The sequence below is a fragment of the Oncorhynchus tshawytscha genome, linkage group LG21 (genome assembly GCF_018296145.1).
Source record: "Oncorhynchus tshawytscha isolate Ot180627B linkage group LG21, Otsh_v2.0, whole genome shotgun sequence".
Taxonomy (NCBI): domain Eukaryota; kingdom Metazoa; phylum Chordata; class Actinopteri; order Salmoniformes; family Salmonidae; genus Oncorhynchus; species Oncorhynchus tshawytscha.
The window spans coordinates 3,669,206-3,696,381 of record NC_056449.1 but is presented as its reverse complement, the minus strand read 5'-3'; the positions used below and the strand labels follow the sequence as shown (position 1 = coordinate 3,696,381).

The 27,176-nt window shown below is 46.8% G+C and overlaps 1 protein-coding gene across 1 annotated transcript in view; it reads left to right on the top strand.

Moving 5' to 3' along the window:
• The window catches only part of LOC112220467 (slit homolog 3 protein-like), a 212,308-nt gene that overhangs the window by 124,274 nt on the left and 60,858 nt on the right, over positions 1-27,176 (top strand). Inside the window, exons 5-7 of the mRNA XM_042302888.1 lie at positions 5,050-5,121; positions 11,103-11,174; positions 25,035-25,106. Of these exons, the coding sequence (XP_042158822.1) occupies positions 5,050-5,121; positions 11,103-11,174; positions 25,035-25,106 (216 nt within the window). The remainder of the gene's footprint in view (positions 1-5,049; positions 5,122-11,102; positions 11,175-25,034; positions 25,107-27,176) is intronic.

The window sequence follows — 27,176 nt, the reverse complement described above, 5'->3', positions numbered from 1 at the left end:
CATGTTGAACTGTCTGTCCTCCCTGGAGCAGGGTGTATATGGGAGGAGGGGGTAAATGTAATATAAAAGCAATGGGAGTTGACCTGGTTAGTGTCATTTATTTCAAATGAATAATGTAATCTAATATCAGAGACAGAAATAGCTAGGAGGGAGGCTTTGGTCTCATCCTCATCTCCCATCTTTCCTCCTCCTCCTGCTGCACTGGTTACAGTAGGTCACTGTGTGTGTCCCAAATTCTGTTCTTTTGACCAGAGCGCTATGGGTACAGGAAAAAGGGTGCCATTTGGGACGTTGCCACTAACTGTGCCCAGGGAGGGGGTCTGCGCCTGGACTGGATTAGTATGGGACTGGATTGGTCTGGGGCCTGCTGGGGTGGGTTGGAGGTGGGCTGGATATGGGATGTGGATGTTGTTTGTGTGGCTTGCAGGCAACAGAAAGCTACTGACGAGCCTGGCTGGAAATGACATTTGGCATGCAGATAATAGCCCTGCCGAGAGCAACAGGCCCTAGATAGTACACCCCTCCTGTTCTGTTTGGTACCCTAGATAGCACACCCCTCCTGTTCTGTTTGGTACCCTAGATAGCACACCCCTCCTCTTCTGCTTGGTACCCTAGATAGCACATCCCTCCTGTTCTGTTTGGTACCCTAGATAGTACACCCCTCCTGTTCTGTTTGGTACCCTAGATAGCACACCCCTCCTGTTCTGTTTGGTACCCTAGATAGCACACCCCTCCTCTTCTGCTTGGTACCCTAGATAGCACATCCCTCCTGTTCTGTTTGGTACCCTAGATAGTACACCCCTCCTGTTCTGTTTGGTACCCTAGATAGCACACCCCTCCTGTTCTGTTTGGTACCCTAGATAGCACACCCCTCCTCTTCTGCTTGGTACCCTAGATAGCACACCCCTCCTGTTCTGTTTTGGTACCCTAGATAGCACACCCCTCCTGTTCTGTTTGGTACCCTAGATAGCACACCCCTCCTGTTCTGTTTGGTACCCTAGACAGGCAGATAGCGGACAAGTCAGCGGCGTAGACTCAACAACTGGGTGTTTATATCCTCTCTTTATGGCAGCATGCTGTGAATAAGGGTTATGAAGAGGGGCATATGTCTGTTTTTGACTACGGTGGTACATAATATGATTGGGACAAGCGTGTTGATGATGGTTGAGGTTTTGAGCTGTAGTATTCCAGGTATTTCAATTGAAATGGTGCTTTTCCTCATCTCACTGTCCCTCTTTCACTTTCCCTCTCACCTTCGGTGAAGGGAGAGGCCGCGATAACTTGAAATAGAAACCGAATTGTGTTGCCATGCCATTCATTATTTTTCAGCATCTGTTGAGAAAAATTGAATTGAATCAACTTGGATCACGTTTACCATTAAATCCCAAACATCTTCTCTCTTTGTGTTTATGCAGTGTGTATGCGTGTGTGTGTATATGTGTGTGTGTGTGTGCGTGTGTATGCGTGTGTATGTATGTGTGTGTGTGTGTATGCGTGTGTGTGTGTATATGTGTGTATATGTGTGTGTGTGTGCATGTGTGTGTGTATGTGTGTGTGTGTGTGTATATGTGTGTATATGTGTGTGTGTGTGTGCATGTGTGTGTGTGTGTGTGTATGCGTGTGTGTGTGTATATGTGTGTATATGTGTGTGTGTGTGTGTGTGTATGCGTGTGTGTGTGTATATGTGTGAGTGTGTGTGTGCGTGCGTGTGTTTGCCCGCTACGAGGACGGCTCCTCCTTGCAGCGTGCGTAAGATATCCTTGAGTGTGTTGCTAGGCTTTTATCAGTAATATGTTTTTGTGCTGCCAGCTTGTCTGGACATGTGAGGCTTTAATGGAATCAATAGGAGATTTATAGCAGCCATCCTGTGAGTCAGAAAGAGGAGGGTGAAAGGAAAATAAAGTTAATGAAATTTGCAAGCAGATTGTCAGTGTCAGGAGACTGATGCACTCCCTCTCTCCTCCCCCACTCCAGAAATGTGTGTGCGCACGTGTGTGTTTGCTTGTGTTTTTTGGGGGGGATGAGTGTGTGCTGTTTGTTTTGTGTGTGTGTCTTTCCGCGTGCATGTGTGTTTGAGTGGGTGGGTAGTGTGGATATTACTCTGTTTGTTGTCTGTATGTCCTTTTAACTCGGAGGCGGGAAGCCAATTTCAGCCAGATGATAGTATCGTCTCTTTGAAGGTAGAGATCTGACTCACCTAAAATAACATGAGACACGGAGGATACAGACAAAGGATCCATGCACCATGTAACAAAGCGACATGGCCTCCCAAGAACACTGTGTAATGTGCTGCTCAACAAGGATTGGTGGGCAGATGTTTATCACAGATTATTAGCGGCAGTATCTCGCCAATATCAAAGAACATTAGCAATGAGATTAAGTGGGCGAGGTCTATATCTTGCTCAACAGATAGCAGAACATATGATGTGTTATTATATGACATTCATTACAGACCTTCTCCCCTATATGATTTACATCATACATGTTGCTGTGGTGTTTTGGTGAGAACTTGTGATGTCCTCAGAAGTTGTGGCAGATACACCATTTATGTGGCAGCATATTGTTGATTGCGCTAACCCCATCCAATCCGATTCACGTGCGTGTGTGTGCGTGAGGTTTTGAGGTTGCTCAAAACCGCAGAGAGAGAGAGAGAGAGATTGTATTTCATAACGGTTCTTATTTAGCTTGGATGATTTAATTATTTCTTTCCCCCTCTGTAAGGATGGAGAACACACAGCCGAGTAAACAAAACAAGAAAACATTTATTAGAACTGGGAAAAGCCGCAGGCTCTCACTCTCTATCGCGCGTAGAGGACATAATGGACCTGAGGCCCGCCATTCATGAAAAATTTAAACAAAACAGACTAAAAGAAGAATCAGAAATGGGAGAGAGAAAATACAAAATGAAGTATTCTTTATCCGTTTTGCATCTGTGCCATCGACGTCAGAGGGAGAGCAATGGGTAAAGCGGTCGGAAGATAAATGCATTCTTACCCAATGTGTCGGCGGTATAAACACGGAATACATTTTCCATCTGTGCTGCATGTTAAAGTGGCGTATTATGAGTTTACTCTCCTTCAAATGTTTGCCTTCATTGTACATCGCACATAGTTTGAGTCAAAGGTACACAAAAAAAACCATGCTGTTTAGATCAACTCAAGGAGGAATTGGAGATTTGTGCGTCTCTTTTCAAACAAAGGCCCCGGCCAAAGAATGCAAGGCTGTTGAAAACGTCAAGAACAATAAAGCTGGACTCAGGTTGAAGCTGTATATTAGAACACACTAATTAAGATTTCTGGCACTAACAAAACTTAATTGGGCCCCCATTTAATAACATACACCCAATTGTAATTGAAGGTGGTGGGGGGGGGGACCCAATTAATGGTGTTATTATAATATCCTGAGAGGAAATTGCTGGCAATACTCTGGTTAATTCATAATTATAGGCTGCCAGAAGGAAGAAGGAGAGAGGTTAGGTTAGGCCGGCCATTGTGTTTGGAGTCAACTTATTGATCCTGCTGAGTGAGTGAGTGAGTTAGTGGGTGAGTGAGTGAGTGAGCATGGGCTGGCAGAATTCCACAGTGTTTTATTTACCACTGGAATTGGTTGTAACAAGGTCAGTGGGGTTAAGCTGGAGGTGAGAGAAACGCACACCTGTTTAGGCGAGGTGCTGGCGGGCGGAGTAGAGAACACTTGAAAAAGAAAAGGAGAGCCGCACACTCTAGGAGCTCAGATGCAATAATGTAATAACCTCATAACCAATATTTCAACGGACAAGCTGTCTTCATCAGGGTATAATGACAAACACTGTGGGTCACTAGTTTATATAGTGTCAAAGGACACACGCAGGTGTCTGTAATCATTTCATTGGTTAATTTACAGATATAAATAGAACATACAGTAAATGGATAGCATACGATCATAGATACATGTTGGCTATGTAGGTCTACGAACATTTACAATAGTAACATCACAATTATCACAAGAATGGCTTCAGATCAAAGTCTACGTTGAGACCGAACGGAGCAGGTGTCTTTTAAATTAAAGATCCAGGCAACCTCTCGTTGTACCAATAAATTGTCGAGGTCCCCGCCTCTCCTCGGGAGCGTGACGTGTTCGATGCCGATATAACGTAAGGACGAAGTCGAGTCCGCTTCCAAAAAGTGGGTACTGTACGTCGAGTTTTCTGCACCTAATGGGAGCTGCAATGCGCCGAGATTCCTACTTTTAATTCGCGCCTCCTTTTACCCACATCATTTTTACCACAAGGACGAGTTGTAAGATAAATAGCCGCCTTAAGAGGAGCAGTCGGGTTAAGCCCACCGGTGGTCTCTCTCTGTTATGTGGAGCAGACATGACCGGCAGACAGACACCCTGATTATACCCCCAGATATCCCATATCTCATTTGTTTCCTCCCTGCCCAGTAATTGCATTCTGCTTTTCAAAATGATGTTTGCCGACAAGCATCTACAGACAAACAAGGCTTCATAAAGTTAAGCAAAACCATTGTGACATGTCCAAAGTCATTTGGCTCATAACCGAATGCATAGAGGGAGAAAGAAAACTGTCAGGATTATAAGGTGGTGCCATGTCTTAGTTTGCGAGTGTTCTTTTTCTCTGTCATGCGTTCTCAAGTTACTCAAACCCAATGCGATTGTTTCATTTCTCCTGGAGAATAATGGAACCCTATTGAAGGGTTCTTACTTGAGTTAAAATGTTGAAATGTTTTACATTAAAAAACGTACACACACATATGTATCCCCATCACACACACACACACACACACACACACACATAAGAGGGAGAGAGAGGGGGATCTGAGAGGGCAGAAAGAGAGGAAAGGGAAGATATGACGTTTATGGTTTGTAGAACAATTTGATTTTAGACTTCAAAGGGATGGCTATCATTACTCCTCAGCAGAACGCTGGAGCCCCAGAATGCTCCAGAATGCCCATATGTTCTTAACCGCTTCGCCTCTCTGAAATGTGAGTTGGGCCTTCAAACAACCCCCTAACATTTCATCTTTGTCTTTATCTTGTGCTCCCCAGAGACCTCAGTGAAAACCAGATCCAGGCAGTTCCTCGTAAGGCTTTCCGTGGGATCACAACTGTCAAAAACCTGTAAGTAGCCACACTCCATCCTCCTCTATCTTCCGTATATAGAAAGCACTTTAACAAGCACCTGGCCTGGCTTCTCTGTGAAAAACAAGTGTGGAAAATGTTCTTTGTCAGAGGATAGATGGGTCCAGGTCTGTTGGAACAATTATCTAGTCTCCTGTCCGATCATTCATTCATTCATTCATTCATTCATTCATTCGTCCGTTCATTTATTCATGCATTAATTCATGAGATTCTAATAAATAACACCACAATTAATACACTGACAAATGTATTCCTCCTGCTTAGGGAATTTACAACCCAGGTTGTCATCAAGCCACAGTAAGATGGCCTTCTATTTTAATTTCGTTGACAGGATTCACGCACATGGTTACTTCGGTTCAGTATTAGTGGTGAGATGCTGCTTCTGATTTGCATGGAGTCTGATGATATTATGATTAAAACCACGCCCTATCTCCAGACCAGAGCCAATTGTACGCTTCCCCACACATGTTGCCGGGTGATGGTTTTGGGCAGAATATCAGAGAGAAAGAGAAAGCAATACCCAGCCAATGGCCGCCATTCGTCGCCCAGAACAATAAACACTGCATTCCCTAAAACTCAGTCCCAAATCAGCCAATCAGAGGAGGGCTTATCGGTGATTCACTGCAATTAATAGAGAGACGTGTTGTTGAGTTTAGGCTTAATGGGCCGACCACTGTGTTTGGAGTTAAGATCACCGCTTGTATGTAAATCAGCCAGATTCGGTCTGTTCCTTTTCCCAGGGTTGGGTTGTAAGTCAGTCTGGGTGGTTCTGGGTGGTTTCCTCCACTATCCGATCATCAGCATCATCCACTTTCCCTTTCACGTGATAGACTGCGTCCCAACAGGCTTCATATTCCCAATAGTGCACTACTTTTGACCAGAGCCCTATGGGGGAATGGGGTGCCTTTTTTGGGACGCATCCATAGAACGAAACCTGGCTTGTCTTTCTATATAAACTCCCTCTCAATGTTGCCGGCTGAACTGGGGTCCCCTCAACAAGAGAGAGAGAGAGCTAGAGAGAGAGAGCTAGAGAGAGAGAGCGAGAGAGAGGGAGATAAAGCGAGAGAGAGCAAGAGAGAGAGAGAGAGAGAGAGCAAGAGAGAGCAAGAGAGAGGGAGAGAGAGCAAGAGAGAGGGAGGGAGAGAGCAAGAGAGAGAGAGAGAGAGAGAGAGAGAGCAAGAGAGAGAGCGAGAGGGAGAGAGAGAGCAAGAGAGAGAGCAAGAGAGAGAGGGAGAGAGAGAGAGCAAGAGAGAGAGAGAGAGAGGGCAAGAGAGAGAAGAGAATAGAGAATAAAGGACAGACCGGAGTCAGCTGGCCTCCATTACCTACCAGATCTCTTGTCCTGTCCATGCCTGTGGTGCTATTGATAATCTGCAATCCACCAAATAAACAGAGCCACACAGTGCTTTCTATTCCGAAAGAGAGTGTGATAAAGTAAGGCATCTCCTTTAAGGACATGAGTCAGAGGTTCATGTTATGCACTGCTCTGCGTGGAGGAGCGACAGTCAGCCAGGTTGGCTTTAAAGCTCGGGGCAGAGTAATTGCGTTTGAAAATAAGTGGAGTGCCTGTCTGTTTGTGTTAGCGCACCGCTGCCACTCAATGAGGCTCCCCTCCACCGCCCTCTGCCCCTCCCCCTCTCAGATTCAGTTAACAGAGTGTCACTCACAGCCCCCCCCCACTCTGACCCTGGCCAGATGAGACCCACCACCCCCCTCTCTCTCTCTCCTCACTCATCTCCACAGGTCAACGTGTGTGAGAGGTGCCCCTCCATCTCCCTGTGTTGCCCCCCAACCAAAAAAAAACATGCTCCGTTCCCTCAAACGGTTGATGAATGGAGAGCGAGCTGCTCATTACTCATCAAAGAGAGAGAGAGAGAGAGATAGAGATAGAGAGAGAGAGGGGCAATCACAGCAGCCTCGTCGCCGGGTTGGAGCATTTAGCACAGTTCTCCAGCTGTTTGCAGAGCACACAGGAGACAAGGAGGAAGGGAGACAGTGACTGGTTGCCTGAGACTCTTTAGTAACCCCCATCCGTCACCACCCCCTCCCATTCCTCCTCAGGCACCTCCACCCCAGCCCCAGCACAGCAAGGTGACTCCTGATTTAATTGCCGAAACAGTCCAACCCTCCATTTTCCTTCCAAAGAAAAACCCTGACAGGTCCCAGTTGGCCCGTGCATTGATTTTCTCATATGCTCTCCCCTCTTTCTCCTAATGCCCTCCTTTTGTACTGCGCTACAGAAGTAGGGACACACCGGTCTCCCCACACTCGTAATCCCAACCCTGATATCCTGGAAGAAATCTTTATTGGCTACTGAAAGCTGAGTGAAATTAATGCCACTCCAGTTATCAGATTGCCTTTCTTTTCCTTTAAAAAAAAAAACTGCCAAGAAACTGGCAGAGGTTGTTATTCTAATCTGCTCTCTCAACAAATGAGACAAATTTGTCACAAATCTGTATATGTCAGAGCAGACAGGATCTTTATCTGGGGTTTCTGGGCCTGCCTCCCTTGGCTGGCTTCAGCTAAGTGTCAGCTCCACACACACACACACGCTTCTGACTTGACTACTGTATCCGTCTATCCTACACACAATCGGCCAATCCACAGTGTTGTCCATCAGCAACAAAATGGCTGCCCACTGTAGGTCTTATAAGGTTATCTGCACATAACATAGACATTATGTTGCGATAGTGGCAGTATAGAGAGGTCTGTCAGCCAGCAAACCAAACCTCCACTGGGCTGGGCTGACAGTGAGTTATTGGACATATATGAGACCAGTGCATTGACATCCCTCTGATTCTAAACACTGCGGCCTCACTAATGCTATATCAACTAAATGCAAGGTGTGATTGAGAGTCCAGTTCTGCAGCTGGTTGGGAAAACAATGCATGTGCATAACTCACAACCCCCCCCCCCGCACCCTCCGCAGCTCGCCGACTGCTTCTGGCGCAGTTTACCGCGCCACCACACGACACTAGAAGCACCGCGGGCACACTGTACCGCTGTACCCAGGCCTCTGCCCACTGAACCACGCTACGGACACCAACACAGATCTGCAACGCACAGCTCCTAGGCTACTGGGCTCTCACGTACAGAAGGGTTCTGCAGTGTCCCCTTTGTCCAAGTACACACAGTATTAGTGGAGAGAGTCTTTAGGCCTTGTGTCCACGTCCATCCACAGAAGGACACTGGCTAACCACTGTCTGTACTGCCCTCTAGCTGTGCTAATCAGGACACGGTAGCTAGCTGTGGATTGGCTGTGTGATTTATCTCCATCTGTCCATCCCTTCCTCCTGAAGCCCTTCAGCCTCTCCGTCACCCCAGCCCAGTGACAGCGGAGTTGCTGCTATAAGGCTGTGTCCCGAATGGCACCCTATTCCCTGAACTATATAGAGAATAGGGTGCCATTTTGGGACGCCGACCCTGTCTGTTAGGGACTCCAGCTCTGGGCATCCTCACTCCACCGCGCTCCCCGCTCCCTCCACCACAGAGACGGATCCTCTCATTCACTTCCTGTTGTCTTCGCTGATGAACGTCGATCAACCGGGTCCCCAAATTAATTGGGAGTTTTGTGGCTGTTGGTTTAGCATCCTGCTCCATCCTTCCCCGTGACAGATTAATAGGGCTGGTCTGAGTCAGTCGGTACTGTTAAGGACTGCTCCCCTCTCCCTTTTTCTCGACTCTCTACCCTCTCTCTCTCTCTCTCTCTGTATCTCTTTCCCTCTCTCTCTCTCTCTCTCTCTGTATCTCACTCTCTCTATCAGTCTACTCTCTCTCTGTATCTCTCTCTCTCTATCAGTCTACTCTCTCTCTCTGTATCTCTCTCTCTCTCTCTCTCTCTCTCTCTGTCTCTGACTCTCTCTCCCTCTCTTTCTCTCTCTTTCCCTCTCTCTCTCTCACTCTCTCTGTATCTCACTCTCTCTATCGCTCTACTCTCTCTCTCTCTGTATCTCTCACTCTCTCTCTGTCTCTGACTCTTTCTCTCCTTTTTTCAAATTCCTCCATATGGGGCTGGGAATGCAGAAGCATCAAACTGCCAATACTGCTTATGACTGGGATGATTAAAGGCCAACGTAATTAGATGGAAGGAAATAAAATGTTGGACTCTCATACCCCCCACATAACACCCATTACACATACACACATAATATGTACGTACGCACGCACACACACACACACACACCACACACACACACACAGCTATCCTCCCGCCCTATAATTCACATGGGATTAATAGTGGTCCTGTGATCCCTAGAAGGTAGCCAAGTGCACTAAACTGTCAGTCAACAGAAATAATCTCTCGTGATATGATGATTGTTTAGAGCCTAGAGAGTGCAAGCTGTGCAGAGCCAGACATTGTACTCAGCACGTCTTCAAGGTGTTTCCTAAAATGGAAACCAGATGTAAAAAAGGGTTGAAAAAAAACAAAAAACCAGCTTTGATCACGGTCTCCTCCTGCCTTAGGTTTGTCAGGTTTCACATGATAGAAGGCACAGTGATGCCGAAACGTTGGTGTTTTACCCAGTAAATGTCTCCGAGTTTATAGTGTGTGACTCTCTTTATTTATTTATACAGTTCACATGATACTCATTTACTAATTATGAAATGATTTCGTAGACATTTTATCATGAAGTTAGATTAAGCTCGACAAGCATGCGTCCAATATGTCATTTGTAAGTACTGTGCCATAACATTGCTTGTTTCCATCCTACACAGATGGTCGTTTTCCTTGTGAATATTTCACTGGGAATGTTTTATACCCGAGTGTGAAGGAATAATCTCATAGGAGGCGTCAACCCACAATCTGTCGGCAGACATTGTAATTCAACATGTTACCTATTTCATTTCCTCTCTGGGGGGGTACGCTTTCCAAATGGATGTATTGTCTCCACAGCTAAGAGATAAGGACCAGACAGGAAACAGATGCTTTACTAGAGGAGAGTCAAGGGAAGGGAAGAAAAGAGAAGATAGAAAGCAAAGTAAAAAGAATTAGGGAGGGAGAGATGGGGAAGAGAGAGAGGGAGATGGGTCTAGGAAGAGGAGATTAGCGGAGGGAGATATGTTATTTTTTATAGCCTAGAGCACAAGATGCATAGGCTGTGTTCCGTAACAGGTTAAATGTCACAGAAGCTTTTTGGAGACTGGATAAACGGTCTGGGAGAGCGTTCTAAATGTCTGCCCTTTGTGGTGCCTTGTCTTCCATCCATCTCCTTTTTGGGGGGCAGAGAGAGGAGAGAGGAAGGGTGGAGAGACTGGGGGTTGGGGCATGGGACTGCATACTTAGACCTGCAAATGAAAGTAAAAGGAAAAGAAGGAAGAGGGATGAGTGCTCTGAGCATTGGGAGTCCGGGCTGATTTACGAACCCTCTCCTTTAATTAAATTGTTTCAGTGACAGAGCCGGTAAAAGCTCGTAATGGATTGGCTGCTCTAATGTAATGAAATTACTCCCTTTCTGACTTTCAAAAAATAGAACGGTAGAGGGGTGGGAGGAGTGGGAGAACAGGAGGGGGGAGGGAGAAAATGCAATTAATATTTACAGAGAGTTGACAGACGGGGTGGGCTGTATGCTTTAGCCAGCCTCCTGTTCACTCTCCTTCTGTCTTTCTCTCAAACTCCCCTCCTCCCTCTTTCTCTCTCTCTCTCTCTCCTTCTCCTCCACTCACGGGGCAGCGTAGAGAGTGAGGTGATAGGCTGCCGCCAGACAGGCCACTTTAGCCAGCTGGTCCTTTCCTTTCCTAACCTGGCAGGCTGCAGTGAGACAGAGGTGAGCGCTGAGATCTGAGTGTGTGCTGTGCGCTGCCTGGCGACAACCTACTTACCACCAGTCCACCCCAGCCAAACTCATCCCCGGCCACCGGCACTCTTCCTGCAGCCCTCACCTCCAGCAGCCCCCTCCAGCCTCCGCCTCCACGCCTGCAGACAGACCTGCCGCTGACTCCTGTCTCTAATCTCTCCTCAGGCAACTGGACAGCAACCACATCAGCTGTATCGAAGATGGAGCCTTCCGAGCCCTCCGCGATCTGGAGATACTGTGAGTCCCCCTCCTCCTCTTACCCTTCCTCCTCTCCTCTCATCTGCAGGGACCTCTCCTGCTCTTCCCTCTTCTTTTCCCTCCCCCCTCTCGCTATCTCTCTATCTCCCAGTGTTTTCTGTTGAATGTCCTCCAAGGGCAAAGTGTGTTGCATGTGAAGCCGCAGCAGCGCGGCGTGCCTACCTGTGCATTCTGCCAGCGGCAGCAGTGATAGTGTCATCCTCCTGACGTGTTAGTCTGTCTGTCCGCCGCGTGCCTTCTGTTTCTCCGTGTCGACTGTGTGACCGCGGTTTTGCACAGGCTCATCTGTCGCTCCGTGCTGCACTGTGACATTAAGCTGCTAGCTAGTGCCTTGCAAGGCGCCTTATTTTGCTTGTCACTTTTCAACGCATACCCCCCCTCACTGTTGCCCGTTGAAACGAGTTCTACGGTCGTCTGCTGTGGTGTGATGTAGGCATGTCTGGATATTCCAAAACATTCAGAACCTTGTCAGGGAAGAGTGTCATGCATTGTAACAACTCAGGAGGAAAACTATAGGCTTAGCTTGTGTCCTCTGTCGTAGTGTAAAGCTTTAAACTAGACTCAGTACTTGGCCTGACAGACACTGTTGCATTTGGCTGGTGAGCTGCTGCTGTACTGTAGCACGGTGTCTGAAACTCTTCCCTGAGGCTGAGGGTGTTACTGGGGGGGGTCTGGACCTGTTTGGTCCGGACTGGTCTGAGTGCCGGGGGGGAGTATATACCCCTGCAGCCCCCCAGGCTGTTACGTCCTGGTGCAGAGGGATTCACTGGAGGCACCTCCAGCCCTAGCACAGTGAAGATAGCCCAGGCAGCACTACTAAGGATATGATAGGACAGTACAGGAAAGTATTGCTGGGGGAGATAGACATTTCCCAGATACTAGCCCATCCATCAGCTCATTGGCAGGGAACAAAATGCAGTTGTCACCCCCCTCCCCTCTGTTAGAGCAGGGCTCATTTTGTGACCAAGAGGGACATACAGTCAGTCTCATCCGCCGGCTTTACAGAAAACCTGCAAAAAAGCTGGTTGGTTTGTTAAGAACTCACTTGAGGTGCTCATATTAGGGCTTTGCTCAAAGGCAGTGCAGGATATGTTTGAATGAAGGATAGTAATCCTGCTGCTGGACTGGCTGTTCATTCTAAGCGTCCTCCTCCCTCTGCCCTGCCTTGGCTCATAGAGCGGCTAGCGATGGTTTCATGACCACAGCACAAAATGGCACGATGGAGATGAGATGGCGTTAGTCGGCTGAGCAGACCAGACATAAAAGTCAGCGTGCGTGGATTCAATTTTCATGAACAATACTGCACCTTCCTCGTGCTCGACCAGAGCCCATGACGAAGCGGACGTCAGTGGAGAATGTGAAGATGTTGTTTAAAGATGATAATTCGCCCATATGTCCATTCCGCTGAAATGGAGATAATTGGACTAAGTGCTGTAGTGGTGGGTATACACAGGCGTAGGTCGTATGCCCTCTTTTTCTTTCTCAATGGGCATTACGAATACTCACTTCTTAATCCTCACTGATGCGTTACCAAAGTAGTAACTACACTCAAAAATCTAAATGTCTTTGATTTTTCCCAGATCACAGAAGTGGTCTCCTGATGTGGTTTAAGCATTGTTGTGGACTTAGAACATAACATTTGGTTGTTTTTATTTATTTTTTAAACATTTTTTATGTGTGACTGAAGAAAAAAAATGGAACAAATCTGAAACCTGTGGATTTCTGACTCAGTTGACAGCCTAATTTATCTGTTTCAATAGTAGGCCTACTATTAGCTTGCTAGCACGGTACGTCTTGGGTTGGCATGACTGTGAAAGACCAAAATGGGATTTATCATTTTAGAATACATGTCACTGTTTCTCATATCATTTTTCACACAGGGCACCATTACTTCGCCGGGCAGGCCGTTTTGGGATTTTTTTTTGGCAAAGTTTGAGTACACCCACTTCTCCAAGAACCACTACAACACTGATTTGACTGGAGCACTAGGCATTGATTGCCTTCATTGTAATTAGGTTATGCACTCTTGGTAGATTAGGCTTTTTCTTTGAGAGATTTTCTCTGTTTTAGAATGAAACAAAGTGTTCGATTTTATGGCAGTGTACCTACAAATGTAGGATCTTAATTTGAGCCCATTTGCTACAGCAGGAAAATAATCCTGCAGCAACAGGACATGTGAATTATTATGTGGATTATAATTAATGGACTTTTTTTTTTAGTTGGACAATACATTTTTCATTAGTGCAAATCAAGTCTGACATTTCAAAGTGGAAATTACATATTTTAGAAGCCTTTTTAAACCTAAAATACACTGCAAGTGCGGGAAGATTCTCCGCAACAAAAGAGTGATCAAATTAAGATCATACATCTGTAACACATTATCCAGCTTTTCATATTGTCATACTGTCATTCTCTTATCCCTGGATTTACGCTATTACTGGCATAGCATACAAGGTGGCGCTAAAAATGCAAGAAAAGCCCAAAGGGCCTCTATTACAAGAATGCTAACAAAAGTAGTCCAAACTAATAGCAAAATCATGTAGATGCTGTTAGCTAAATGCTAACTAGCGAAAACGAACATAAACTAATTGCAAAGACAAGCAAATCCAGGTCCTACAAGCATAGTTAGTAGCTACCGAATGTCATTTTCAGTGAGTGTGGACATTTACAAGCGAAGGTGAACGAGAGAAATTGTGCAAATGAACGAAGTTGTGATGCATGCTTTTCTGAAAGAAGAGCAGCATATGCACACGGAGCAGACGGGACAAGAACAAAGGAGAAAAACATGCAAGTAGGAACCACAGGGAAAGAAATGGCAGCTGTACAGACAACTCATCCAGAGCTCTTTGAATTCTGACGGCAAACATTTAGTGGTGAATTGCATACAAGTGTAACTTCATCACCTCATGTGCGCTGCACAACAGAGACTCGCTGATAGATATAGAACGCTGTGGTCTCAACAGCTCCCGCCGTCTCCCGTTGTGCTATTTACAAACAGGCACGTGACTGGCTCGACTGTTCTGGGGATCGACGGTAAGCTTCATAATGTACAATAACAGGTTAAATGAAGAATGCAATCTGCTTTAACTCCTAACGTGTGTTGCACAAGTTGACTGCAGGTTTTAATTTAAAAAGTAGCTTCAAATATGACAATTGATTGAAAAACCTCAAATAAATAGTTTTGACGGTATTGAAAAACCATCCCGTGGCTTTTTCCAAATACTCCGGTATACGGTATATACCTTACCAGAAAGCATCTTGATGTTCAGGCCTATATCTATTGCCCAGTGTAACAGTGTAGAATTGAAATTACAATTGGTTCTTGTCCATGGTGCAGAAGATGCACCATCTCTCCTGATAGCCAGTGTATGTCAGTGTATTTGTACTTGTGCCATCTTCTAGCCTTTGAATTGAACTCATAGATGAGATCCTCTCTCTTTCATGTGATACGATCAAAGGGTATCACTGCACTAAAACTGTTCCTTACTGGGTATTTTTTTATTTATTCTTCTATTAGATCTGGCATGGGAACTATCGGTGCCTTCTAAGAGCCTGTGGTAAAGAGGGAAAAGCAAAGATAATGTATTATTGATGTAACAAATTTCTCCATGACCAGCCATGTTTGTTCCACATTGTCAGACCACCATGTTTTTACAAAGTATTTTGGGGAACAACATTGTTAAAAAAAAAAAAAAAACGGAAATATGTTGGTATGTGTTTTGTCCAGGAGGGAAAAACCCCAAAAAGAACATTGGGAATTTTACAGTATATAAATAGAAACTGGTTGATGAAATGAATTTACACTCACAGTCAGATGGACACAATATTTTTATTGAAGCTGTCAAGAAAAGTGATATATAGGTGCTCCTTTGTAGTTTATCTCAAGAAAACATTGTGTCCAAATACCCCTCTTAAAAAACAGAAATTGGGGTGGTCGACACATGTGATGTTTCTAATCACAATGATCGTTAAACTTCTTTTAACATTTTTTTTTTAAAGAGCATCATCTGACTTTAGACATAAACAAGTCATTTCAAAGGCCTCATTCCTATTGATGCCTGGGTGGCTGAGAAATCTCTCTGATCATAGAAAACAACCGATACAAAAGTCTCTGCCTATTTCTCCCGAGAAGAATTCCTTATACAATCACGTCAGCTTTGTGTTAGATGTTAAGCATTCCCCCAAGTTGCTAATGAATAAGAGCTGATTTAGTGGAGGACTAAATAGGCCTCCGTAATGAGTGCAGCTCTGTGACTTCCAATGACTGAATACAGTTTAACGCCTGCCAAGCAACACAAAATAAATGATCGGCCCTTTCTGGTGATGAATTGTAATTTGGATTTAACATAAATGTGCTAATGACTGAACTAATGACTTCAAAGCTATCTCGGACATTTTCTTATATTGGGCATGCCTTGCATCTCAATGAGATGGAGAACAGGGTTGGGTGCCAGCAGAGCACACTGCATGGTGGGCCAACATACTGCTGGGTGGAGGGGATGGACGGGCCAATATGCCACTGATTCTTTGATGATTATTCATCGGATGGTTTCTGCTCTTAGGACATTTGATTTGAATAAATGCCGCTTTTATGTCAAGATGTCCTTGAAGATACTTGTCAAATGTAAGTTTCACTAGGCAAATGAATTGTGTAAAATATATATATATATATATATATCACATTTTATTGGATTTTTAACAATCAAAATACTAGCATTGTATTAGAACACTGGTCAAGCAAATATTACCCTCAATTAACTGGTGATAAATATGGCTTATAATTTCTTAACTGAGAGAGAAAAATTAGATTATACTTGTGAAAACTATTATGATAAAAATATGACTTGCAATAATGTTAGGAATTAAACTGGCAGAAATGTTATTTGTACATTATTTTCTTGGTTATAACGTTTACGTAATTTGTTAAATCTATCCTTTAGCCGTTACAAATCTATACAAGTCTGAAAGGCTCTTTGAAAAGCCAAAGAGCCCGCAGGTCGTCTACGGAAACCCCTGTGTTCTTACCAGAGTGGTGCGTTGCCATCTTCCATCGTCCCCCACTCCCGCTGCACTCTCCAGAACAGAGGGGCCGCTGCATATTTAATGACCACTTTTTGTACAGAAAATTCTGTCTCTCAATGAACTCTCTCTCTCTCTTTTTTTTTTTTTTTTTTTTTTTGTGCCGACCTACCGGGCTCTGTCATTTTTTTATGAGGAATGGAAGTGCCGCTGAGACATTTCCATGCTAGGTATCTCAAGGTGACTTTCACCTCATCACGCATTGATAAGAAGAGGGAGGGACCAAGTTTTCACATTACCACAAACGACCTCCCCCCTCCTTCTCCAACTCCTTCCGCCCTGCCAAACACTGTCATTTGTCAATGTGTGCCCTCTGCATTTCCCTGACTTTTTGACAGGGGCCTCCGTGTTCCAACTAGAGTGATTTTAGCTACTTCATAACCAGCCAAATGGGGACATAGACTCCCTTCACTTTATGTTAACACTGATTCACCAGGCTTGTTTGATACTGCATTCTCTTCTATTACTGTTATTCTTGCTGTTATTTTATTTTGAGGTTACAGATGCCCTCTTTAATATGAGTAGACTTTAATGATGTTTTGGACCCGCTGGTGAGTGGTAAGCACCTCTCTCACACGAAGACCCAAGGCATGCCAAAATACACCATACACCAACCAGGGGGGACACCCACCCCCACCACCCCTCCACCCCTGCCTTGTTGCCTACTGCCTTTGGAGTTTACTCAGTGTCATTTATTTGAACTGTTGAAAGTGCATTGTTGGACCTGGTTGTGATTTGACTGTGGAGAACCAGACTGAATGGATGCTGTATGGTGAGAGTGTTAGTGGGTGAGGCAGAGTAGTACTGTTACGTTATATGCAGTGCGGCTCATTTGCTCCGAGCTGTGGTGATCACAAGAAACTATCGCATTTCTGTGGCTGCATTTTGGTTCCAGAGCCGTCTAGGGCGAGACGCGTGGGTGTTTGATCGAAACCTAAATGCATTGGTTCAGAAAAATATTTTTTTATATACAGGGACCGGGTCAAAAATATAATGTTTTTGCTATTCAGTGCTTTTGGTTTGGCTGGCCTTTACCTGGTATTTAAGTCCGTCAGCTGTACCTTGGCCAGGCGATCGTTGACGTTTTCAGGGAATTGATGTGACCTGACCTAGCCTCAGTCTCCTTGCCCCTCGGTCTGTATCCTCTCTGACCTCACTTCTATGTCATAAACACTGCTGATGACTTCTCTTGATTAATGCCTTTCTGTGGCTAGAGAGATGGAGGCCCAGTTGTAGCTCACTGAGGAGCACATAACCCAGAGAGAGAGAGAGTATGGAGCGAGAGAGGGGTAGAGAGGGAGACAGAGAGATTGAGTATAAAAAGAGAGAGAGGGGGGGTAGAGGGATAGAGAGAGAGAAGAGACTGTCAGGGACTGAGTCTTCTGTGTGAATCAGATATTCCATGCATTTATAATCCCCAACACCAGTGTGCCTCCCAAAGGACAAATCAGTCTTTACCTCAGTGTGGTCTGATTGAAAGGTTGCCTTCAGCCAATAGAATAGTCTTTATGAGTCAGATAGCAGGCAGAGAAAGAGAGATGGAGATAGAGATGGGGGCGAGAGAGTGAGAGAGAGAAAGAGAGGGGAAGTGAGAGGGAGAGAAGGGGGTTTGACGAGTGAGGGGCTGTCATTAGCTCGCAAACAGCAGTTTCAAGCACAGGAAATTGCCTTGCCACCAGACGTGGCCCTTACGATATCTCTGGGTGGTGTGACTGCGCCAAAGCAGCGCAGTGGCGGTAGGGAGCAGAAGGAGAGAGGAGGAGAGAGAGGAACGACCCCATCGTGTCCCAGCAGAGCCAACCCAATGCACAATTAATCACTCGCTCCTGTACGCCAGGACAAAAAGGGATGGGAACAGCTTAGATTCAATCTGTCCTCATTTAAGCTGTAATGGCCTCATCAATGGCTCGGCACTCATGTCTCTCTCTCTCTGTCTGTCTGTCCGTCCTACATGTGCCTCTTGCTACAGTATGTGACTGGCTAATACTGAGTGCCCTCCATCTACAGAACCGAAAGCTGAATCAGCCTCTCTTTTTCTCATCCCCCTCTCTTGTCTTCCCTCATCTCTCCTCCTCCCTCCGCCCTCCACCCTCCTCTCTCTTCCTCACTCCGCCCTACTCTCCGTTGCCGATTACATTTTCCGGATCCATAAAGCATGTCTCTATTGGATAAGATAATGTCCACATGCCCAAGCGCCTCACTGTTTTCTTTTGTCTCTCATAAGCCCTCACTTAGACACGAACCAAGTGGACAGGGTCTTGAGCTGCAGCTCATGTTATTTCTATGTTTGTCATCTGCGAGTTCAACAACATCTGATTGCACCTTTGTGCTTTAGCTGAGCCCTCCACGCTAAGCAAAACAAAGGCAAACATGTCCATCCCTTTCGGGTTGGATTCCGCCACGCCGCCAACAAGTGGTGGATGAGTTACGATGGCCGTAATGAAATGAGGCCTCATCTGGAGGCACTCTGCTCATTTGTTTTGACATCAAGGCCCCAAAAACTCCAGGCTTGTTCTGTAAACTCCACCGCTGCCTCGACACTTCTCAGCCCACTGCCTCGACACTTCTCAGCCCGCTGCCTCGACACTTCTCAGCCCGCTGCCTCGACACTTCTCAGCCCACTGCCTCGACACTTCTCAGCCCACTGCCTCGACACTTCTCAGCCCGCTTCTTCGACACTTCTCAGCCCGCTGCCTCGACACTTCTCAGCCCGCTGCCTCGACACTTCTCAGCCCGCTGCCTCGACACTTCTCAGCCCGCTGCCTCGACACTTCTCAGCCCGCTGCCTCAACACTTCTCAGCCCACTGCCTCGACACTTCTCAGCCCACTGCTTCGACACTTCTCAGCCCACTGCCTCGACACTTCTCAGCCCGCTGCTTCGACACTTCTCAGCCCGCTGCCTCGACACTTCTCAGCCCGCTGCCTCGACACTTCTCAGCCCGCTGCTTCGACACTTCTCAGCCCGCTGCCTCGACACTTCTCAGCCCGCTGCCTCGACACTTCTCAGCCCGCTGCCTCGACACTTCTCAGCCCACTGCCTCGACACTTCTCAGCCCGCTGCCTCGACACTTCTCAGCCCGCTGCTTCGACACTTCTCAGCCCACTGCCTCGACACTTCTCAGCCCGCTGCCTCGACACTTCTCAGCCCGCTGCCTCGACACTTCTCAGCCCGCTGCCTCGACACTTCTCAGCCCGCTGCCTCGACACTTCTCAGCCCGCTGCTTCGACACTTCTCAGCCCGCTGCCTCGACACTTCTCAGCCCGCTGCCTCCAACGCTGCTGCTGCCGTGCCATTGGCTGTTGTGTTGGTGGTGGTGGATTGTTCCAGAGTTCCATGGCAACATGGTGGAAATGTCACTCCTCACAGGGAGGGAAGGCATCTGAGACAACTATGGGACTCTGGAAGAGGAGAGCCAGACAAGCACACACACACACGCACACACACACACACACAGACGGAACATGCAGATTGCCTGGTTCAAACACTCAAGGCTTCTTTAAAGCAGACCCTCTACACACACGCACTCAAACACACACTCTACACACACTCTCACGGTGTCTTCAGGGAGGCTTAGTGAGATGGTGAAGATGAAGAGAGCGAGGGAATTCACTCTGGTCGTTCCTGGGAAGGAACCAGACTCTTAAATCAGCCCCCACCCCCCACACACACACACTCATTGTGAGGGAGAAATGGCCAGGAGCCCGTGGGAAACTTCACCTCTCGCCCCCTCAGATATTACAATGTGCCACTCTAATGTGCCCGCCGAGAGAACAGTCAAAGAGGTTGGGGGAAAAATCTCTTCACCTACCTCCTGAAATACACTCTCTGTCACATTCACACACACACACACAGCCACACGTGCGCTCACACACACACACATACATACACACACACCATGGCAGAGCAGTGTGCTGCTGATGATGACACCGTCATGTCGCATTGCGTGTCTCTCAGGCCCCTGATTTCAAGCCTCTGTGAGTTTCTGTAACTGAGTCAGCTCCACTGAGCCGTATGCACTCCTCCTGTCCATCCCAGCCCTACCCTCCCTCCCACTGCTCTGCTCCAGCCCTGTCTTACCCACCAGCCACTGCAGCCCCAGCCCCCCTCTCTGTGTCCTTTAAATAAAAAAAGTGACGTATCCAGGGGCCCTCTCCAAAAAGCCTTAATGAGGGTCTGGAGAGAGGCAGAGAGCACTCGAGACCCCAAAGTAGTCCTTTTTGCAACTGTGGGAAAGCTTTCTTAGCATGGCAGAGAGCGAAGAAAGAAATCGCACTGGAAAAATATCGGAGAACCCGTACCTCCGGACAGAGCCTGTCTCTGTTTTAAGGAGAAGTAATGGGGTCAGCTAATAAAAGAATAATCCTATGACCAGGACATCGATGGAGCTCTAAAGAAAATCATGAAGTAACATTGTTCCACTACACAACAAGCTATAATTCAGGATACTCTATTGATCCCATTAAAGCCTAGAGGCTACATAATCGAGATACATAGGCGCCATTGTCTTCCTGGAGCATTGTATGAACTCAGCTAGCATCCCCTGCTTTCGTTAAGAATCATTAGTTCAGTAGTGGTTCAATCAGGAAATAAATAACTCACGCTAATTCATGCTGTGCAGATTCAAGATGGGGGAAAATAACCAAACGTAAAAAGCTGAATAAAAGAGAGAGGGAGAGAGGGAGAGAGAGAGGGAGAGTGTGTCAGTAGAACATGGCGATTAGTGGAGGGGAGAAGGATAGAGAGGTATCAGGAACAGCGGCGGTCCCCAATGGTTGCAGCCGGAAAGAATGAGAGAAGGACGGAGTGGGGAGGAAAAAGAGAGAGAGGCGGAGAAGGATGACGGGGATAGAGGGGCGAGAGAGGAAGAGGAAGCAGAGGGGCGAGAGGGAGCGGTCTGAGGGGAGAAGAGTGTGAGAGAGAATGAAAGAGAGAGAGAGAGAGAGAGCAAGGAGAAAGAGGAATTGACGGCTGGGGCAGTGATCAGACTCCGCAGGCCCTATAGACAACATGCGATAGCATCAACCTCATGGGCTGCTGGTAAAGACTCAGCTCCATCACTGCCTCCCTTGCTGGGGACAGAGATAGGGGCCCTATACAGCACTACATTACACTACACAACAGATTACGTTCCCCCGGTGACAGACAGACATGCCTGAGAGGCTAATGTCAGCTCCAACAGATTTAGGAATTCATCATATTTTGCCATTAGGTCATTTTCTAATGTTCCAATATTAGATTAGCAGGTTAGTGGATTTTAACTAGGCAAAGACCTTGAAAGAGCTGTTGTGCGTAATTGAGATACTGCCTCTCTTGTAGTCGACATACTGGAGAAGTTCTGTCATGTCTGTGTGATTACTGTAATCAGGACAAATTGCACAGGGCCCCCCAGTAAATCGGATCAATTGTGAACCGTATGGCTAAATGCCCTCTAGGACCGGACAGTGTTAAAAAACAACCATGTTGAAATATGGATGTAGCTGAACACATTGGCCTTTAACTCTTGAGTGGTTTCTGGTTCCTCGTTATCATGACAGCCAGCTCCTTGGAAAATATCTCTCTCTGGCCGGTGGGGGGGGTGTCCTTCCTGGGCAGAGGCCATTTTCCCCTGTTGATGGTTCAATATTACAGGGTTTTACCAGGGCGTTGCTCCCTTCGTCCCAGCCAGACCCATCCCCGACCCATGCTCTCTCTTTTCTCTCTTTTTTTCTTTCCTCCCTCTGTCTTTCTCCCTCTCTCATTCCCTTTTTCTGTCTCCTACTCTCTCTCTCTCTCTCTCTCTCTCTCTCTCTCTCGCTTATTCCCGCCCTCTCTCTCCCTCCTTCCATCCACTGTGGCAAAAACCCAGCAGTAGTTCTAAGCCAGATGAGCCTGAGAGCTACAGTGGCCTTGACAAGTGGGATGGAGTTACTCTCCTCACTAGAAGTGCCAATTTGGTCAGCACTGACAAGGGTGATTCCGCCCCGTATATAATTTAATTGTGGAATAACAATCATTTTCCTTGCCATTTGGTTGCCTTTTCCCCCCCTCGTCCTTAATAAAGTGTTCCCCCTGCTGATTGCTTCCAAAATAAATATGAAAACATCATTTAAAATTCCACAAGTATTTTATTTTAGGGGATTTTTTTCCTTCACTTTGTTTTCATGCGACCCTCGTTTTTTTTGCAGCTTTGCTGTTGCCTTGATGGGGATTTTCCACTGGTCGAATTAGAAATCTGAACACAGATATGTTGAACCACGCTGTGTTGTAGTCATATCCGTCTTCCTCCTCTCTCCTTTATGGGTTTGAATCAGCCTGTTACAGTGAGAGTTGATACATGGCGTCACACCAGTGGCCGCTGCCCGGTGCTCCCACCAATTTCCTTAAAACATGCATGAACTGTGAAAACCAGCAGGCCAGTCTTCACTCTCGTCTACTCCACTCTGAGGATCTGCTGCGATCGGCATCCTCTCTAGTCCCGCTAAACCCCTTATTACCAGTAATAGTACAGTAAGACGCTGTAAAACAAGCCTCCTGCTCCGCCCGTAACGTCGTCTCGCCGACAGGACTCAGCACTTTCTGTTTCTAGCTAGCCGATCCGGGAACCATTAAAGTCCCAAATTTAGAAATAGCAGGTGCACATTAACACTTCCCAGGGAGGTGGTGCAGAGGGGACGGGTGGAGGTGGAGGGGGCTATCTAGTGACGGAGGGGTGGGACGGCTAGATTACAAGACTTAAGTCTGCTAAGTAGTACTATTCACAGTTACTGTTGCTGGATGGAGAGAAAGGGAATTACTGCTGCCTCCCTCTTTCCCTCCCTCCGCATGCTGCTGCTGATAATATCATCGTTGTGCTAAAGCTTATTACACGCTTTTGTGGACACGCCAGCACCAGCAGCATCATATGGCCCACAACACAAGCAGACAGGCAGGCAAGGGATGAGGTGTGGATGAACAGTAATGCTGTGAACAACAGGCACCATCCAGTTCTCTGACAAGAACCTTTGTGCTGTTCAAACAAACCTGTTGCACCTAGGTGTCTTCAATAGGAACCAAATGGGCAGGGACCGACCTGAATTTGTCCAGTAGAAACACTTGTTTGCTAATGAATACACCCCTTCTGGGTGATTGAGAAGGGTACCACTGCTTCTGCTACTTAGCTACAGTGCATTTGGAAAATATTCAGACCCCTTCACTATTTCCACATTGTGTTATGTTTACAGCTTTATTCTAAAATTGATTACATTTTACAATACAATTTTCAAAGCAAAAACTGTTTTTAGTTTTTTTTTGCAAATGTGTCAAATAAAAAAAATACTGAAATATTACATTTGACTCCATCCTTTTTTGAAGCACATTTGACAGCGATTGCAGCCTTGAGTCTTCTTGGGTATGACGCTACAAGCTTGGCACACCTGTATTTGGTGGAGTTTCTCCCATTCTTCTCTGCAGATCCTCTCAAGCTCTGTCAGGTTGGATGGGGAGCGTCGCGGCACAGCTATTTTCAGGTCTCTCCAGAGATGTTCGTTCAGGTTCAAGTCCAGACTCTGGCTGGGCCACTCAAGGACATTCAGAGACTTATCCCGAAGCCACTCCTGCGTTGTCTTGGCTGTGTGCTTAGGGTCATTGTCCTGTTGGAAGGTGAACCTTCACCCCACTCTGAGGTCCTGAGCGCTCTGAAGCAGGTTTTCATCAAGGATCTCTCTGTACTTTTCTCCGTTCATCTTTCCATAGATCCTGACTAGTCTCCCAGTCCCTGCCACTGAAAGACATCCCCACAGCATGACGCTGCTACCACCAAGCTTCACCCTAAGGATGGTGCCAGGTTACTTCTACATGCGACGCTTGGCATCAGAGCAGAGAATCTTGTCTTTCGGTGCTTTTTGGCAAACTCCAAGCGGGCTGTCATGTGCCTTTTACTGAGGAGTGGCTTCTGTCTGGCCACTTTACCTTAAAGGCCTGATTGGTGGAGTTCTGAGATGGTTGTCCTTCTGGAAGGTTCTCCCATCTCCACAGAGGAAGTCTGGAGCTCTGTCAGAGTGACCAGATTCTTGGTCACCTCCCTGACCAAGGCCATTCTCCCCCGATTACTCAGTTTGGCCAGGCGGCCAGCTCTAAGAAGAATCTTGGTGGTTCCAAACGGACCTTCAATGCTGCAGAATTTTTTCGGTAGCCTTCCCCAGAACTATGCCTCGACAAAATCCTATCTCGGAGCTCTACATACAATTCCTTTGACCTCATGGCTTGGTTTTTGCTCTGGCATGCACTGTCAACTGCGGAACCTTATATAGACAGGTGTGTACTTTTCCAAATCATGTCCAATCTATTTAATTTACCACAGGTGGACTCCAATCAAGTTGTAGAAACATCTCAAGGATGATCAATGGAAACAGGATGCACCTGAGCTCAATTTCAAGTCTCATAGCAAAGGGTGTGAATACTTTTATTTGTAATCAAATTGAACAATTTTCGAAAAACCTGTTTTCGCTTTGTCATTATGGGGTGTTAAGTGTGCAGATTGACGAGGAAAACAATTCATTTAATCCATTTTAGAATAAGGCCGTAACGTCAACAAACTGTGGAAAAAAGGGAATGACTGTCTGTTTAGACTGTAGGCTGCTCGTTGTCCATTACTTGTGTTTTCTTTTTGCTCATTTCTTTAGAACAGTGTGCTACTTTCTTACTCCTTCCTATGCCTTTCTTTCTACTTGTGAAACCCAATGACTGTCTTTGTGGATTGTGGCTATTGTTTCTAAATGTACTGTCGGTCTCTCTCTTGCAGCACCCTCAACAACAACAACATCACCCTCATCCCTCTGTCCAGCTTCAACCACATGCCCAAGCTGCGGACTCTGTGAGTATATGACAAGGATACCATTTGGATGTGTCCCAAATGCTACGTTATTCCCTGTACAGTGCACAACTTTCGACCAGAGACATATGGCCATGGTCGAAAGTAGTGCACTGTGTAGTGAATAGGGCGCCATTTGGGATGCAGCCATTGTGAAATACCACCAAGTGGCTGAGTGGAAACAGGATCCATCTCAGAAGATTATTATTCCATAATGAGTGGTTATCTCTCCGTTGTTTCATGCTCATAATCGTTCGAGCCCCATTACCTCAACAAGGCACAACTTTCTTTAAGTTCACGAGTTCTGACTCCCTATAAAAACCCTGGGTCAAAGACATTGTTGTGTTCAATCCCCGGATCGACCCTGGGGCAACTCTGAGGGATTGGGCGGGTGGGGGGAGGGGCGTCCCCGGTCGCCAGGGTCGATGGCACGCCAACTCACTGGGGTTGTTTACCTAGACACCCCTGGGGGGGTCTGAGGGGGCAGACCTTGTATCTGTCTCTGTCCCCTGAGATCTGTGTTGTGCATGACTTTGTCACTGTACCCATTTCACTCACATTATCTCCCCAACCACAATCAATACATACTAATTACATAGTGCTCTACCTTGCCGGGATGTTTCTCTTCTGCGGCTGACCTTGGTTATTAAGCAGTGGGCTCTGGGATACGTTGGTTATTATTACCATGTGGTGTGAGTTGTTCCACTGCTGCACTGTCCAAGGGGACCATAAATAGTAAGAGGGTGTCTGCAGTAGACGGGCAGACAGACAGACAGACAGACGGCCTTTGACGCTCGGGACCCATCTCAGACCCGCAGTGGCTTGTGACCCTGTGACCCTGCGGTGTCCTCCCCTCCAGACCCCAGCCTCCAGACTCCAGCCTTCCCAGTAATCATCTCTATTCCTGCCTGCTGCCTGGGCTCCTCGGGGGCCTGAGGTCTGGAGCTGAGAGCTGTCCGCTCTGCTACAAGCCCCATGGCTCAGCAGTCTCCCCATCCCTATCCCCTCGCCTCCTCCTCGCCTCCTCAGAATTGAATTTGCTGACGCTGGGATGGCCGGCCTTCTGCTCCCTGGCCAGTATTGAATTATCTGAGCCGAGGCTCCCCCTGCCCTTCCCTACCCCACCCGCCCCTACATCCCTGGCTCCCAGTTCCTTTGTACTGCATTTTCTGGCTCTAATATCCCTGAGATCTCTGTATTGAATTTGCTGCTTGTAAAAACAACTTATTAAATCAAATGTTTAGAGATGTCTGTAATTCATTTAGCAGGGATGGGGGGGCGGGTGGCTCCAGGTTTATGATGAAATAGCTTAGCTAACCTCCCCTCTGCCCTCTCTCTCTCTCTCTCGCTCTGTTTCTCTCTCTCTCGCTCTCTCTCTCTCTCTCTTTCTGTTTCTCTCCCCCACTCTCTTTCTACCAGCTTTGTCCAGCAGCCATTCAATTAGATCAAATGATATCACCCCATGGTGAGTTACCGTTCAATAACGGGACAAATAGAGAGTGAGGGCTCCTACTGCGAAAGGGATAGTTACTCTAATCATTTTCACAGTGTGTGTCTGTGTGGATCACTGGGTGAGCTGAGGTTCCCTTTTGTGCAGGTTCTGAAGATGAACACCTAGCTCACCTCACTCACACACTCACACACACACACACAGCCGACCGACCGAGCAGTGGTGTATGAGCCCTATGCTCCGTCTCAGTGTGGAGCTCATCTCTCCATCCCTCCACCTCTCTAATCCCACTTGTGTGTAATTAATCCGGAACAACGGGTGGCTATAAACTGGATTTATAATGGGAAGAGCTCCATTAAAACTACAACCCACGCTGTTATCCTCAATGAACAATTCCTGTCCCCTAACCGGATCGCACCCGTATTTCATTTGCCAGACTTTTTGAAAAGGATGAAGAAACTTTTTGATTTGCTGACATGACTCTTCCTCCTACCGCCAAGCCCCCCCCCACTCCCCCTGTTTCCTCTCCTTTCAGCTCCTCTCCAGTCGGTCTCGTAATGACTGTTGATAGATAGTGATTTAGCCCCTGTGTGTCGTGTCCGGTCCTCTTCTTTGGGAGAGCT